This window comes from Hyla sarda, chromosome 13 (assembly GCF_029499605.1).
Source record: "Hyla sarda isolate aHylSar1 chromosome 13, aHylSar1.hap1, whole genome shotgun sequence".
In the NCBI taxonomy this organism is placed as follows: domain Eukaryota; kingdom Metazoa; phylum Chordata; class Amphibia; order Anura; family Hylidae; genus Hyla; species Hyla sarda.
In genome coordinates this window covers 34,397,181-34,414,330 of record NC_079201.1, presented here as the reverse complement: position 1 = coordinate 34,414,330, position 17,150 = coordinate 34,397,181, and the positions used below count along the sequence as shown (strand labels likewise).

General features: G+C 42.2%; 1 protein-coding gene across 4 annotated transcripts in view; it reads left to right on the top strand.

Annotated features, from left to right (window-relative positions):
• The window catches only part of LOC130297766 (uncharacterized), a 50,788-nt gene that overhangs the window by 24,563 nt on the left and 9,075 nt on the right, over positions 1-17,150 (top strand). For all 4 annotated transcript variants that reach the window (XM_056550634.1, XM_056550635.1, XM_056550637.1 and 1 more), the window contains 7 exons: positions 5,691-5,736; positions 5,892-5,950; positions 6,051-6,086; positions 6,480-6,532; positions 7,892-8,024; positions 14,168-14,364; positions 14,444-14,489. In XM_056550634.1, the coding sequence (XP_056406609.1) occupies positions 5,691-5,736; positions 5,892-5,950; positions 6,051-6,086; positions 6,480-6,532; positions 7,892-8,024; positions 14,168-14,364; positions 14,444-14,489 (570 nt within the window). The remainder of the gene's footprint in view (positions 1-5,690; positions 5,737-5,891; positions 5,951-6,050; positions 6,087-6,479; positions 6,533-7,891; positions 8,025-14,167; positions 14,365-14,443; positions 14,490-17,150) is intronic.

Genomic DNA, 17,150 nt, shown 5'->3' with positions numbered 1-17,150 from the left:
TTGTGTCCGACATGGAAGTCTCCGTTATATCTGACTCTCTTGTTGTTTTTTGCCTCTCCCTAAAAAACGGGAATCATGTTTGTGATTTTCCACCAGTGCGGTTTCCATGGGTTATGTCATCCCCTGCAGTTGATGTTTCAGCATCGGAAAAACTTAGTTGATTTTTTCCATATGTTTTCCTCACCTGTCTGCGTTCTTCTGACCAGGTAAAGACTCTATTGTGAAGGTAATCCCTCATGTCTCTCTCAAATTTTTTTATTTTATTTTGTAGCGTGGCAGATTAAATTTTTTCCATCTCTGAATTGAGCTCCCTTTTGGATCACCTCATATTCAGATTCGATTTTCATGCTCTTCATTTGCATTTTGGTATCTTTAATTAATCTTGCACGGTGAGTAGCATTAAAGGGGTTCTCCAGGAAAAAGACATTTTTTTTTATATATCAACTGGCTCCAGAAAGTTAAACAGATTTGTAAATTACTTATATTAAAAAATCTTAATCCTTTCATTACTTATGAGCTGCTAAAGTTAAGTTGTTCTTTTCTGTCTAAGTGCTCTCTGATGACACCTGTCTCAACATTCACTGTACAATACATAATTTACAATAGAATACCATTTAATGACTTGGGGGTGACACTGCAGGAAAGCCCTGTGGACCTGAGGGACTCTACCTGAGGGGACTTTAGGACTGTACAGAACCATGTTCTGTACCGGGACACCACAGTAGCACAATGTCTTGGGCCAGCCCTGCCTCTGGAAAAGACCCACCTTTTTGACGAGACCATCCCCTTATCCCAGTGTTTCCCAACCATGGTGCCTCCAGGCACTGCATTCTGGGAGTTGTAGTTTTGCAACAGCTGGAGGGACACAGGTTGTGAAACACAGTTGTAGATCATAGACTATACCAGTGGTCTTCAACCTGCGGACCTCCAGATGTTGCAAAACTACAACTCCCAACATGTCCGGACAGCCAACGGAAATCCCCATAGCAAACCTCTTCTACTCTGTGCATTTCCCGAGACAAGCAGAGATGTCAGCAGAGAGCACTGTTGCAAGACAGAAAAGAACAACTCAACTTCAGCAGCTGATAATTATTGGAAGGATTAAGATTTTTTTTAATAGAAGTCATTTACAAATCTGTTTAACTTTCTAGAACCAGTTGATATATAAAAACATTTTTTTTCCTGGAATACCCCTTTAAGTCCAATGAATGGCAATTGTTCATTGCCTACCATTTTTGATGGTATACCGGATCATCAGGTAGCAAGTTTGGCGTTAACTTGCAGCGAAAACCCCTTGGTATTCGGTAAGCGTGGATGCGTGGAATGATACATTAGTTTCTTTTTTAGTGAGGACGGACAGTTGTTTTACATGGTCCACTTTACACTGCTGCAAAGGAAAATCCTGCACCTGTTGCATGTGAGAGTAAATCAGAAAAGGAAAACTATAATGTGGATGTGAGCAGGCGAAACTTGTTGAAAAGGGAAACGTTTTGGATTGTAGAACTGGAATCATTGGAAGCTAAAGGCTTAAATGAGAATGGTAATTTTAAAGTCTTTTTGTAAATATTTGAGGTAGAGGTGCGTTTTCTATGTGAACAGTGTGCTAAGTATAAGTATATAATGGAAGTATGCGCAGTACGTGAATGGTTAATCCTATCTACTGTTTTCCACTGCTCACACATTTAAACTCACCTGAGCCACGATCCTGTGCACATGACTAAGGGGGCGTGCAACTGAAACGTGGTGCGGCAGGTTTGTACTCGTGTCTCTCTCCATCTGACCGACCTTTGTGCTTTATCCATCTTGCCATATGGAATTATCTATATCCTACACCATGAAATGTGAAAAATGAAGTTTAAAGAATAAATAAGAATATATGGGAGTGTTCTCCTATTGACTGGTGTGAGATGATTTTTCAATATATCCTACCTGTCTGCTGATTAATGCACCTTGATATTGTGTTGGAAGTTAGTGCTGTGGGGTCCGTAGAGCCCGGCCATCAAGGACGTTGCTTTTCGTGTGATTAAGCAAGTGTGCATGAATGGTAACTATTGTGTTATAACATTTAGTCACGCAAAATACAATCCCTCATATAGGTATGTAGATAAAAAAAGAAGAGAGTTATAGCTAGTAATGGACAAGGAGGAAAATACAAAAGTGCAAATCCGAAAATTGGCCTGGTCCTTAAGAGGTTAATACCCTGTACAATACCCATAGTTAACATTTTATTTACATAGCATAGTAAATGGTGTATAAAAAAAAAGTGTAGTTATGGCTGACAATGCAGGGAGGCGAAAAAACAAATGTCAGCATGTCTATTGGGTTAATAGAGCCCCAGGCAGATCACGCTGTAGTTATACAGGTCACTTATTGGACAGAAAAACTCTTGCTGGAAATGGTGGGGTTCACATCTTATGTTGTTTTCTTCAGATGCCATAAAGGAATTATAAGGCTGGATGAACATGCTAAGGCCACCGGCAATCTGTAAATTGTTTACTGTAAATTGCCACAAATTTGCAGTTAATAGAAATAAAGCATGTGGGGGGAGATTTATCAAGGGATTTAGAGGTTTTTTCTTTTTTTGCTTACAAATATTGCACAAAAAGTCGCACGTGTGACTTTTTGTTTGGGTAAGTAAAAAATACCAGTCAGCCTTACCTAAGCTAATTTTCAGTTTTCACTTTGCAGTGGTCAAGAATTTATCAAGTGCCACGTAAGCAAAAAAAAGTCGCAAACCCCCTTCAAAAAGTCGCAAGTGTAAGCCAGGTCAGACCCGGCTAACAAACTTGCTTTTGACAGCACTTTTAAAAAGTTACACAAAAAGTCTCAGTTGCGACTTACTGCGCAGCTCAGCTCCCCAGCACCGGCTCACATCTACCACCCGCCATCAAGCTGTTGGGACTACAACTCCCAGCATGTCCTCACTGTAAGGGCATGCTGGGAGTTTTAGTCCTGCAGTAGCTAGCGGGTGGGTGATGGATGCAGGCGGGTGGCCGGGGAGCGGAGCTTTACAAAAAGTCACACAAATAGTCTAAAGTGAGACTTTTTGTGCGACTTTTTGTGAAGCTCGGCTCCCCGGGCCACCCGCCTGCATCTACCACCCACCCGCTAGCTACTGCAGGACTACAACTCCCAGCATGTCCTTACAGTGAGGACATTCTGGGAGTTGTGTCCCAACAGCTTGTGGGCAGGTGGCCGGGGAGGTTAGCCGGCCGACAGGAATATGAAATTACAGCACTGTAATTTCATATTTACCGGGCAGACCTGTGATTGGTCCAGACCTCCTGTCCAATCACAGCTGCCAGAGGGAAATACGAAGTTACAGGACTGTTACTTCATTTTCCCCACTGGGAATCCAGGGAGCGGAGCACAATGCCAACCGCTTACCTGGCTTCATTGTCACCCGCCCGCGCCCCATTAGTACAACTCCCAGCATGTCCTTACTGTAGGGGCATGCTGGGAGTTGTAGTCCTTCAGTGAGGGCGGGTGATGAGCTTGTCACCCGCCTGCACATCTTCTGCCCGCCCACATTGCACCACTACAGCTCACAGCATGTCCTTACTGTAAGGGTACGCAGGAGGTGTAGTAGTGCGGCGTGTGGGCGGGTGACAAGCTTGTCACCCGCCCGCACCACAGGACTACAGGTGGGTGACAAGCTTGTCATTTGGCCCTCTGCATGTCTACAACTCCCAGCATGCCCTTACTGTAAGGGCATGATGGGAGTTGTAGTCGTGCGGCGGGGCAGGTGACAAGCACATATCTCGCCTGCCTGTGTCACAAGACTACAACTCCCAGCATGTCCTTACTGCAAAGTCATGCTGGGAGTTGTAATCCTGCGGTGCGGGCAGGTGACAAACTAGTCACCCGTCTGCACCTCTCCCACCCACGCCGCACGACTAAAACTCCCAGCATGGCCTTACTGCAAGGGTATGCTGGGAGTTGTAGTCGTACGGCGCGGGTGATAAGCTTCCCTGACTTGCTTGTCACCTGCCTGCACATCTCCCACCAGCCTGCCGTCTTATGACTACAACTCCCAGCTTTCCCTTACAGTGAGGACATGCTGGGAGTTGTAGTTGTGTGGCACAGATGGGTGACAATAAATGTACTAACCTATTTTCCATGTTGTTTATTTATTTTTTTTTCTCCTCAGTTCAGATGAGTGTATCCTGTGGACTACTTTAGATTCAGTGGACTACTATGATGACCAGCGTTGACCCATCCTGGTAACGTCAGGCTGTTGCTGCTTTGTTGGTATCTGGCTGAGAATGAAAATGGGGGGAACCCTATGCGTTTTTTTTTTTTTTTATATTTAATTATTTTAGCTGTAGTGACCAGTGTCGGGCAGCTGCGGCCAAGGCAAATAAAATCATGGGGTGCATCAATAGGGGCATAGATGCCCACGACAAGAAAATAATTCTACCGCTGTACAAATCACTAGTCAGACCACACATAGAATACTGTGTACAGTACTGGGCACCAGTGTACAAGAAATATATAGTGGAGCTGGAGAGGGGTCAAAGATGGGCAACCAGAGTAATACGGGGAATGGGAGGATTACAGTACCCAGAAAGTTTATCAGAATTGGGGTTATTTAGTTTAGAAAAAAGACATCTGAGGGGTGACCTAATAACTATGTATAAATATATCAGGGGACAGTACAGAGATCTCTCCCATGATCTATTTATACCAAGGACTGTATATATAACAAGAGGGCATCCTCTACGTTTAGAGGAAAGAAGGTTTCTACACCAGCACAGATGGGGGTTCTTTACTGTAAGAGCAGTGAGACACTGGAATTCTCTGCCAGAGTAGGTGGTCACGGTGAACTCTGTAAAAGAGTTCAAAACGGGGCTGGATGCATTCTTGGAGAGTAATAACATCGCTGGTTATGTATACTATATTTTTAGAGACAGAACGTTGATCCAGGGATTTATTCTGACTGCCATATTTGGAGTCGGGAAGGAATTTTTACCTCTAGTATGAGTTTTTTTTTTTGCCTTCCTCTGGATCAACTCAGTAGGGACTCATTAGGGATATAGGTTGAACTTGATGGACTCTGGTCTTTTTTCAACCTCCTGAACTATGTTACTATGTTAACGCTAAGCCCTGGCTTAATGACGGAGTCCGTCTATAAGACAGCTTCCACTACTAAGCCTGTAAAGTTAATTTTTAGAAAACACAACATGTTATAAAACTTTTGTTTTAAAAGACACTCCCCCACAAGCCCTCATTATCCGTTTTATTAATATAAAAAAATAAAAACGCTGGTCATCGTAGTCCACCGAATATGAAGTAGTCCACAGGATATACTGATCTGAAATGAGAAGAAAAAAAACAAACAAACAAAAAATGGGTCAGTACATTTAGGGTGAAAAATGTGTTAAAAAAAATTTAATAAACAAAATTGTATTCAAAAGTGATTTATTGTTTTTTTTCTTATATGAGCCAAATTTATCAACCCCCTGTGATAGATTAATAAATGTCACACATAAGCAAAACCATAGCAAGAAAAAAATGACTACAGAACTCGCTTACCAAGGCAACAATGATAAATGTCCCTTGTGGTTTATATGGGATTTACTTTTTACTTGCTGGGAAACTGTTTGGCAATTCACATGGCTGTAACATGTCAACACAGCCCTAGACTGTCCTGTGACCTTCATCCTCTAACGTGTGTCCTTTCATTGCAGTGGTACGATCCATTATTCTCTGTACTGGGAAATGAGGAACATCTGGGTAATATATATATATTTTTCTTTTTCACAAGAACCTATATACATATTTATAGTTCAGGTTTCATACATTGTCCTGTATAAGTCAGGACTAATAATAATGTTTAGCTTTACCTGCTCCCCATGTTACCAGCTGATATGTATATGTTTCTGCTATAGAGCCCTTTCTGTCGTTGCTGCTGGTGATCTCACAGAGCACGTTTGATCTAGATCTTCAGGTAAGTGCATTATATAGATATAGGAGCTTCTTTTACTCTGTCCATACATAAGTTGCATTTTATTCTAAAATTCCATTCAAACATGTCATTTTATCATCAGAATTGTAGTTTCCTGGATGAGAGTTGGCTCCTACCTGTAAGTACAGATCGATTTTCCACAAATTGTTATATATAATGTTTGATTGTATATTTCTCTCTAAGAGTTTTTTGCAATGTGTATTATTTTATCCAATAAAACCAGGGTCAATATAACCCAAAAATTAATAGACAGATTTTGCTGCTTCTAAACAGGAGTTTCCTTTGACAAGTGGCAGTGATATTATTATTTTGTGTGTCAGTGTGTGTGAAATACTGTAGTTACTCAGATGGACCATGGTTCTTAAGTGGGCCATAAATCGTTAAAAATCCTTTTAACATTTTAGCAGGAAAATTCATATTGACTGTATGTAAATGAGAATATATGCCATGCTTATTGAGATAGTCAGCAGCATACGTTTTCTGAGTGGATACTGATGGTTTATTACCCTAGGTGTGTGCCACTTATCAGACTGTGCCATGTCGAGAGTTGGGGATGGTACTGAGGTAAGGACTTTCAAGACTTAGAACTACACTCCTTTACCTGTTTTATGTTACTACCAGTGGCAACAGATTTCAATAGCAATACTCGGTGTAGGTATAACCAAGCAGCTGTATTCCCTCAGCAGGTCACGGTGGCCTCGCCTACACAATGTAAGATAGTGCTGCCGCTCCTTCAAGTCCTAGAGCCGCGTCACTAACTTCACTAACTGGTAGAGCTGGTTCTGTCAGGGCAGCAGCTGATTTACTTTCAATCCTGGCCCTTTACCTATCTTTCAGGTTTGTTTCCCTTCACTCCGATCTGTGAATGTTTACTTTGCTGACTTACTGCACATTTAGGGTGCGTTCCCACAGGGCGTATACGCAGCGTATTTCACGCTGTGCAAAATGACTGTGACGCGCGGCTCCGCCTCCAAAACTCACTACACACATATGGCTGCTGCCGGAAAGCCCTGTGTGTATAGTGAGCAAGGAATATGCAGCGTATTTCCCGCTGCTGCCGTAAATTTTGCGCAGCGTGAAATACGCTGCGTATACGCCCTGTGGGAACGCACCCTTAATTGCAAACCTAATTACATTCAGAAGCTGTATAAGACAGAAGAAAATCTATGACTTGAATTCTATTCAATTACATATAAAACTTTGAAGGGTTTTGTAGGACTTGGGATAGGCCATCAATACCAAATTGGGGGGGGGGGGGGGGAAGTTTGTGTGTGTGCGTGCGTGTAGTGTAGCCCCTTTTATTAGCTTTGGTAAGCACCACTTCTGTTTAGAAACTACAGCAAATCGGCCACAAAGTAGAGACAACGTAATGTGGGGTCTCCGAGTGCTGAGGTGCATAGTCTCCACGCTCTGCATGCTCAATAACTGCAGAGCCCGAGCCTCATGCAGCATTAAAATTCGAACAACAACTGTGCCCTGGGAACTTCATGGCTGGGTTTCCATGGCCAAGCAGCTGCATATAGGCTACATCACCAAGCACAATGCCAACCATCAGAAGGAATGGTGTAAAGCCACCACTGGGCTCTGGAGCAGAGAAAACATGTTCTGACTTGCACTTCTCTATCTGGCGTCTGTTGGACGAGTCTGGGTTTGGTAATTTCTAGGGGAACATTACCTGCTTTGTGCCAGCTGCCAGTCTGGTGGAGGAGGAATGATGCCCAGCGGCCAGACTGCCCGTGATCAGACATGTTATCCACTAACATGTCTAGGGGCGGAGTACCCCTTTAAGGTATTGACTATGCAAATGGTTGATCTGAGACACACAAAATCCAGCATTTAAGTGTTTGGTCATAACAAAAGTGTGTTACAGCATCATGCCTGCCCTGTTCTGAGATAACCTGTTTTTTTTTTTTCCCCCCACAGATATCTGGAGGGTCGCGTGTTTGTGGTAGAAGTACTGCCAGATAGCCAAACTGAAGTAGATGAGGTGGTTCTGGCAGGAGATATCATTGATGAAATAAATGGTGTGTCACTAAGAAATGCATACAATGGCCAGGTGAGCAGAAAGTGACTGGGGCATTGTGCGCCCCAACAACATTCAGCCTCCTCTAAATAAAGTATACTTCTTTGGTTTCTGTATCTTAGACTAAAGAAGATATTTTACCCTGTGTATCTGTTACATTAACCCTTCAGAATGGTGAAAATGGCGCCCTCCAGGGTGCACAGCTATTTATTTGGGTAAAAACACACTAGACTTATTTTTTGCAAATCTTTTCATGGCCAATCCACACAGGATTATATTATCACCATTAAAGTAGATGTGATTTTTGAAATCTACACACAAAATAAAACTCCTGACTGAAATTGACCTGTGGTACAGATTTTAAAGCGCAGCTGTCACTAGAAATTACACCCTAAAACTATGCCCAGTGTGTTAAAGCTGTTTAGTTGTGTAATTGACTGCTTAAAGGGGTACTCCGGTGGAAAAAACTATTTTTTTTTCTTTTTTTAATCAACTGGTGCCAGAAAGTTAAACATATTTGTAAATTACGTCTATTAAAAAAATCTTAATCCTTCCTGTACTTATTAGCTGCTGAATACTACAGAGGAAATTCTTTTCTTTTTGGAATGCTCTCTGATGACATCACGAACACACTGCTCTCTGCTGACGTTATTATAATAATAAGTCTTTATTTATTGTTGTGGGATTTGAACCCAAGGCCCCAGCACTGCAAGGCAGCAGTGCTAACCACTAAACCACCATGCTAAAATGGACAGAGATGTCAGCAGCGAGCACTGTGGTCGTGATGTCATCAGTGTTCCAAAAAGAAAGGAATTTCCTCTGTAGCATTCAGCAGCTACTAAGTACTGGAAGGATTAAGATTTTTTCATAGAAGTAATTTACAAATATGTTTAACTTTCTGCCACCAGTTGATTTAAAAAAAGAAAAAAAAAATTTTTTTCCACCGGAGTACCCCTCAAATTGGTACCTTCATGGCACCTTCAAATACTTTTTTATCCGGAGCTAGTAACAGTTGGATAGGCGTGGCCAGGGGTCCCCAATTCCTCTGGGATGACACCCCTCTCTCCGTTACTTTAGCGTTTTGCCTGCTGTGTGATTGACACACAGGTCCTCAGCACATGAGACCTCTCACTGTGCGCTGTAGAAAAGAACGGCAGCACATCTGCTGAGGACCTGTGTATCAATCACACAGCGGGCAAATCGCTGAAGTAAAGAACAGAGGCATGGCGTCCCAGAAGCATTTGCGGAGCCCTGGCCATGGGGCTGACCCTGGAAAGTGTTTTTTTAGCACCATACAGGCACCAATTAAGTAGACAAAGGTATGGTTACATTCCACAACTAAACAGCTTTTACATACAGAGCATAGTTTAAGGGGTAATTCCTAGTGACAGTTGCGCTTCAAAGTCTGCAGTAGGTCAGGTTATGCTGCTATATCAAAAATCTATGGGGGGAATTTATCATTGCCTGGCTGTGAAATCAGTGTAGGTGCACAGGATTTTCTGTGGTGGTTTCTGTTGTCCTGGTAAAAATTTTATGTAAAATCGTACGATCTTTGATAAATTTGTTCCGCAAAGTAATCCCCCAGACCCCCCCCAGTCGTTGTGTACACATGATTTCAGTTTGTGTACATTTATGTAATGTTTTAAATAGTATGACAAAATCTGAAAAGTCACAAATATTACATTGCAACAAATCTACACAAAAAAACAGGTGTGTGTGTGTGTGTATATATATATATATATATATATATATATATATAATATATATATTAGTACAGACCAAAAGTTTGGACACACCTCATTCAGAGTTTTCTTTATTTTCATGACTATGAATATTGTAGATTCACACTGAAGGCATCAAAACTATGAATTAACACATGTGGAATTATAGACATAACAAAAAAGTGTGAAACAACTGAAAATATGTCATATTCTAGGTTCTTCAAAGTAGCCACCTTTTGCTTTGATTACTGCTTTGCACACTCTTGGCATTCTCTTGTTGAGCTTCAAGAGGTAGTCACCTAAAATGGTTTTCACTTCACAGGTGTGCTGGTGTGGAGGAGGAGGTGTGGTGGTGTGGGGGTGCTTTGCTGGTGACACTGTTGGGATTTATACAAAATTGAAGGCATACTGAACCAGCATGGCTACCACAGCATCTTGCAGCGGCATGCTATTCCATCCGGTTTGCGTTTAGTTGGACCATCATTTATTTTTCATCAGGACAATGACCCCAAACACACCTCCAGGCTGTGTAAGGGCTATTTGACCAAGAAGGAGAGTGATGGGGTGCTGCGCAAGATGACCTGGCCTCCACAGTCACCGGACCGGAACCTAATCGAGATGGTTTGGGGTGAGCTGGACCGCAGAGTGAAGGCAAAAAGGGCCAACAAGTGCTAAGCATCTCTGGGAACTTCTTCAAGACTGTTGGAAGACCATTTCAGGTAACAACCTCTTGAAGCTCATCAAGAGAATGAGTGTGCAAAGCAGTAATCAAAGCAAAAGGTGGCTAGAACCTAGAATATGACATATTTTCACTCTTTTTTTTATTATGTATATAATTCCATGTGTTAATTCATAGTTTTGATGCCTTCAGTGTGAATCTACAATTTTCATAGTCATGAAAATAAAGTCATGAAAACTCTGAATGAGAAGGCGTGTCCAAACTTTATATATATATATATATATATATATATATATATATATATATATATATATATAAAATCTCTGTGTATGTTCCAGCATCACTTCCAAACAGCTGAAGATATTGCCATGAAACTTGGTGCACGTTACTTTATTCATGGCCGTAAATGTTGGCACCCCTGAAATTTTTTGTAGAAAATGAAGTATTTCTCACAGAAAAGGATTGCAGTAACACGCGTTGCTATACACATGTTTATTCTCTTTTGTGTGTATTGAAACTAAACCAAAAAAGGAGGAAAAAAGCAAATTGTACATAATGTCACACCAAACTCCAAAAATGTGCTGGACAAAATGATTGGCACCCTTTCAAAATTGTGGAAAAATAAGATAGTTTCAAGCATGTGATGCTCCTTTAAACTCACCTGGGGTAAGTAACAGGTGTGGGCAACATACAAATCACACCTGAAAGCGGATAAAAAGGAGAGAAGTTCACTTAGTCTTTGCACTGTGTGCCACACTAAGCATGGACAACAGAAAGAGGAGAAGATAACTGTCTGAGAACCAAAATTGTGGAAAAATATCAACAATCTCAAGGTTACAAGTCCATCTCCAGAGATCTAGATTTGCCTTTGTCCACAGTGCGCAACATTATCAATAACTTTGCAACCCATGGCACTGTAGCTAATCTACCTGGGCTTGGACGGCACTGTAGCTAATCTACCTGGGCGTGGACGGAAGAGAACAGTTGATGAAAGGTGTCAATGCAGGATAGTCTGGATGGTGGATAAGCAGCCCCAAACAAGTTCCAAAGATATTCAAGCTGTCCTGCAGGCTCAGGTAGCATCAGTGTCAGCGCAAACTATCCATCGACATTTAAATGAAATAAAATTATGGCAGGAGACCCAGGAGGACCCCGCTGCTGACACACAGACATAAAAAAAAAAGCAAGATTTTGCCAAAATTAACTTGAGTAAGCCAAAATCCTTTGGGAAAATGCCTTGTGGACAGATGAGACCAAGATAGAGCTTTTTGGTAAAGCACATAATTCTACTCTTTACTGAAAACGGAATGAGGCCTACAAAGAAAAGAACATTGTACCTACAGTGAAATATGGTGGAGGTTCAATGAGGTTTTAGGGTTGTTTTGCTGCCTCTGGCACCGGGTGCCCTGAATGTGTGCAAGGAATCATGAAATCTGAGAATTACCAACGGATTTTGGGTCGCACTGTACAGCCCAGTGTCAGAAAGCTGGGTTTGCTTCCGAGATCTTGGGTCTTCCAGCGGGACAATGACCCCAAACATACATCAAAAAGCACCCAGGAATGGATGGCAACAAAGCGCTGGAGAGTTCTGAAGTGGCAGCAATGAGTCCAGATCTAAATCCCATTGAACACCTGTGGAGAGATCTTAAAATTGCTGTTGGGAAAAGGTGCCCTTCCAATAAGAGAAATGAAATAAAAAAGCTCAAACGGATGCGCTCCGTAGTGTAACACCAGGGTGTAATCGGTAACGCTAAATGTAAACTGCGCTTACCGCAAGGAGTTGTACTACAGCCAAGTACTTACCTTTTCCCGTTCAGTGGCGGGAATCTCCGGTGATCTTCCCTGAGGAAGTGGGTGACCATGAAACGCGCTGCATGATGGGAAATAAACCATTTTAAATCTTTACCTTGTTTCAGCGCTCCTATCCATCCCCCCTTGCTGTCTGGAGATTGTCTGCTCTTATCGTGCTTCCAATAAGAGAGAATTTTTGGAGTTTGGTGTGACATTATGTCCAATTTGCTTTTTTTTCTCTCCCCTTTGTCATTTAGTCCCAATTCACACAAAGGGAATAAACGTGTGTATAGCAAAACATGTGTTACTACAATCCTTTTCTGTGAGAAATACTTATTTTTGAAGAAAAATTTCAGTGGTGCCAACATTTACGGCCATGACTGCAAACATAGGATAGATAATTTAACCCTAACCTTCCCTCATTTGGGAGGGTCGGGGCTTTTGTTTAAAGCGCAATGCAAATCTATGGGAAATGTATGTTGTAGCAGAACTTCCGTACGGCTGGAGATATTTCGATAATACTTGGTCACATGTTACTTATAGGTCAAACAAAAATATATAGTAGTTAAATAAAATGGGTTATCCACCATAAGGTGATTTTTAGTACATACCTGGTAGACAGTAATGGACATGCTTAGGAAGGATCTGTGCTTGTCTTGGGGCTAAATGGCTTATGCTGTGAGATTACCATAACACTGTGGCTAGCTTTTTGTGAACTGGTATTTCCTGTTTGACTTTTCTTCTTTTGACTACAAATCCCATAAATCCATTTTCCTCCCTCCCTCACATCAGCTACCCCACCCATTGAAACATAAATGAGCTCCATCCAATTGAAAAGACCTGTGGTTTTCTATCAGGGTGCCTACAGATGTTGCATTAGTTGCAGATTGATCTCTCTCCCACCAAGTGATCGCTCCACCCATTGAAGCAGACAGGCTCACGGTCATCATCTGACTAGTGAGTCAGGTCTTGGCCGCATTGCAACCTGGGAAAAATCTGAGACAACAGTCATTTTGTATGCTGTTAAAAATAAATATTGGGGTGAAAATCACATAAGAATTGTGAGAAAACCGTCACACACAGGTACAGACACTATATTATGAACTATACTAACTTTACAGCCCCTGTAACCTAGTCAAATAAAAAAAAAAAATCCTGGAATACCCCCTTTAACCCCCTAACCTACCCCCATGTGCCCATGTGTGAAGGATGGGGTTTTTGTTTTAAGTCCCATGCAAGTATTTAGGACTTTTGGTGCCTTACTCCACAAGCTTCGCTATGCATCTCCTGGTGAATGCATCAGTCCGGCTAGCAAGCCAATTGAAGAAAGAAATCCCGGCACTCACTGTTATCTTCTGCCAAACGGTGTGTGTGTTTATTTACACGGTGCTAGATACAAAGGACGCGTTTCCGTCAAAGCCTTACTCAGACTGACATTCCCGCAAGCCACACCCTCCCCGCATTCCATGCCCCATCTTGCAAAGACATGCCCACCCTTTAAGTCACACCGCTTTTTATTTTCAGCTTACAATATCTTTACCACAACGTATCCCTACCTGGGGAGTGGGATATGGGGAGTGGAATATGGGGACTGGTATATCAGGAGGGGATACGGGGTCAGGATTTAAGGACGGGATATGAGAACAAAAGCTTCCCCACAAGGATAAGGTAGGAAAAACTGGCAGCGCCGGGTACTCAGCTAGTCCAATGAGTAAGTCAAAATCAATAGGGAAGGTAAAATTCGTAGCATTTCCCTTAAATCTTCAACAAAATACATATGGACCAACACTGTAATTCTACATTATGGTGAGTTAAATTTAATAATACATCTTGGAGGATAAAGAGGGTTAGTAGAAGAGAAACATCCTTCATGTCTGTTATTGCAGCTTTGACTCCATTAAGGCGAACAATACTTTTATTTTTCTGTTTATTTTTTATTTTTTTTGCACTAAAAAAAAACCTCCAATATTTCAACAACCCTTTAGGCTGGCACAGAACTAAATAAGTTGAAGGGAGAGCCTTTAATATTTCGAATAATCCGGTGGAGATGGAAAGATGGGGAAGTGTTCCGTCCCCTCATACCATATCTAAAAGGGCTAAAAGAGAGGGTTCCTGACTTCCAACTACAGCAGAACCCCAGAAGCCTAGAGAGGAGTCAGGAGTGTCCACAACAAGACGGAAGGTGAGGGATTAAGTGTATAGGTTATAGGGGAACTATTGATTCTGGCAACTAATGTCCATATTTTATTTTATCCTTTTAGGCTCCTGTATTCTGTGCAATATATGGGACAAACAGATGTTGGAATGGTAAATGGGAAAACCTTATTCAGTGAAATATTAATGGATTTCAGACAGTGCAAAACATATGTAACCTGTTAAAAGTGGTTATCCTAAAATTTAAAAGTAAAATCCAACCACAGAATAGGGGATAATTAGTTGATTTTGCTGGAATCCCAACTGATTATGAGAATGAAAGTCAGTTTGCCCCCGAGTGAATAGTCATTGCTCCATTCTTTCTCTATGGGACTTCCGAACATTGCAGGTATGTTGACAGTGACTGTCTGAGAACAAGAAAACAAGCGCTCCATAGAGTAAAACTAACCACACAGGGTGAGAGAAAGTAATAGAATAACCGCTCACCCTGGGGAGTTGTGTAAGCTCATACACAACAATGGTAAAGGCACAATGCAATAATCGGTCGTCTGCTGCCCTCCAGCTGGTAGAATGAGGATATATTCAAAGAAAGACTTCAATGGATGTAGCCGGCTCAGCATGGCGCTGACGAGACCAGATGGACACGGTATGGAGGATAAAACGTAGTTTAATGACCAAGATGCAACGCGTTTTGCTGCGCATGCGCAGCTTCTTCAGGCATAACAAGATAGGAACAGGTGTCTGCTTATAAAGGTAGGAATTAATCCCTTGAGTACAAATTCCCAAGAGTCAATTCGGTCCCTTAAAACAAGCAAGTACTGTACAAATACATATAAATAAAACATAAGCCCATTGTGTTCATAACACTAATAAAAATATCCAGGATATACAACTCTATATATTAAAAAGTCTACAAAAAAATAAGTGACCACATATAAACTACATGTAAGCGGAACACACAGAAACAAGTCGAAGATAGCAGCAATATGTACTAGAAATGCAAAAAATATATATATATATATTATGTACCTCATATATATTTTTTGCATTTCTAGTACATATTGCTGCTATCTTTGACTCGTTTCTGTGTGTTCCGCTTACATGTAGTTTATATGTGGTCACTTATTTTTTGTAGATTTTTTTAATATATAGAGTTGTATATCCTGGATAATTTTATTAGTGTTATGAACAATGACCTTTTGTTTTATTTATATGTATCTGTACGGTGCTTGCTTGTTTGTTTCAAGGGACCAAATTGACGCTTGGGAATATGTATTCAAGGGGTTAATTGCTACCTTTTATAGGCAGGCACCTGTTCCTATCTTATGCCTGAAGGAGCTGCGCGTGCGCAGTGAGACGCGTTGCATCTTGGTCATTAAACTACGTTTTATCCTCCATATCGTGTCCATCTGGTCTCGTCAGCGCCACGCTGAGTCGGCTACATCCACTGAAGTCTTTCCTTGAATATATCCTCATAGACAGTGAATGGAACAGTGGCTGGGTATGCGTGATGCTGCTCTTTTTACTTGGGGGACTTCCTCCGTTATCATGATCCCTACAGTTCGATGTTCACCGATCTACTAGTTATCACTTATCCTGTGAATAGGAGGATAACTTTACCTTTAAATTTGTTATCCCAAAATTTAGTAAACCAGCCCTATATCATGTCCAGAGCTCAAGGCTCAACAAAGTGTTTCTTCCTCACTTCTGCTCTGTACCCTTCCAGCATTGAACCCTGTACCTCAATAAGTCAAGGTGTGGTGAGGGAGGGAGAGGGGTCTTGCATGCTGCGGCTCAGCACAGGCTTTTTTTTTATACTTGTGCTATGAGCTTGACCTACAGCTGACACATTTGTTTTAAGGACCAGAAGGGAGATTTACCAAAACCTAAGCAGAGGAAAAGTGGAGCGGTTGTCCATAGCAACAAATCAGATTGCTACGTTTTTTTTCCAGAGGCCTTTTTTAAAACTAAAGCGCAACTGTCATCAAATCTGGGCCATATAACCTACACACAGCCTCTGTGAAGATTGTGTATTAGGCCGTGTTTTTACCTTCTGTCAGCGGTCCTTTATTACCCCAAAAAACGGTTTAGATGGAAGCCGCACACAGTCGGATAGGTGTGGGCGGGGTTCGGAATGACCCGCCGCCGCCACCATGCCTATCACCTGCACGTCAGCGCTGGGACAGCTGTGTGATTGACACACAGGTCTCAGCGCATGCGCACCTCGGCATGTGTCGTTATGGCAAGCGCTGGCTCCCTCAGCGAGCGCTCGCTCCTGCCGCCTACCTCCTAAGTGCGCATGCCCAGTGCTAGAGGTATGGACCGCGCTTCCTCTCTGCTTCTAGGCACTGGGAATAGAAGCAACAGAGCGCGCGTCTCCGGCACAGCAAGAAGAAAGAGGATAGCGGGCACTATTGGATATTCAGTAATAATAAAGGTGCACATCTGAATAAAGTTTTTTGAACAGCAGAGCATGATGACACGCCGCGGCGCACGGGGGATAAGTGAAGAGGCGCGTGCATTGGGACCTGTGTGTCAATCACACAGCGGTCCCAGTGCTGACATGCAGGGGATAGGCGAGGTGGCATTGTGAACCCTGCCACGCCTATCTGACTGTGTGCGGCTTCCATCAAAACAGTTTTTTGGGGGTAATAAAGGACAGCAGACAGAAGGTAAAAACACTGCCCAATACACAATCTGCACACAGTACGGAGGCTGTGTGCAGGTTATATGGCCCAGATTTGATGACAGTTGCGCTTTAAAGAAGCACTCTAGTTGCTACTGCTCCACTCTTCCTTTGGATGGTGCAAGTTT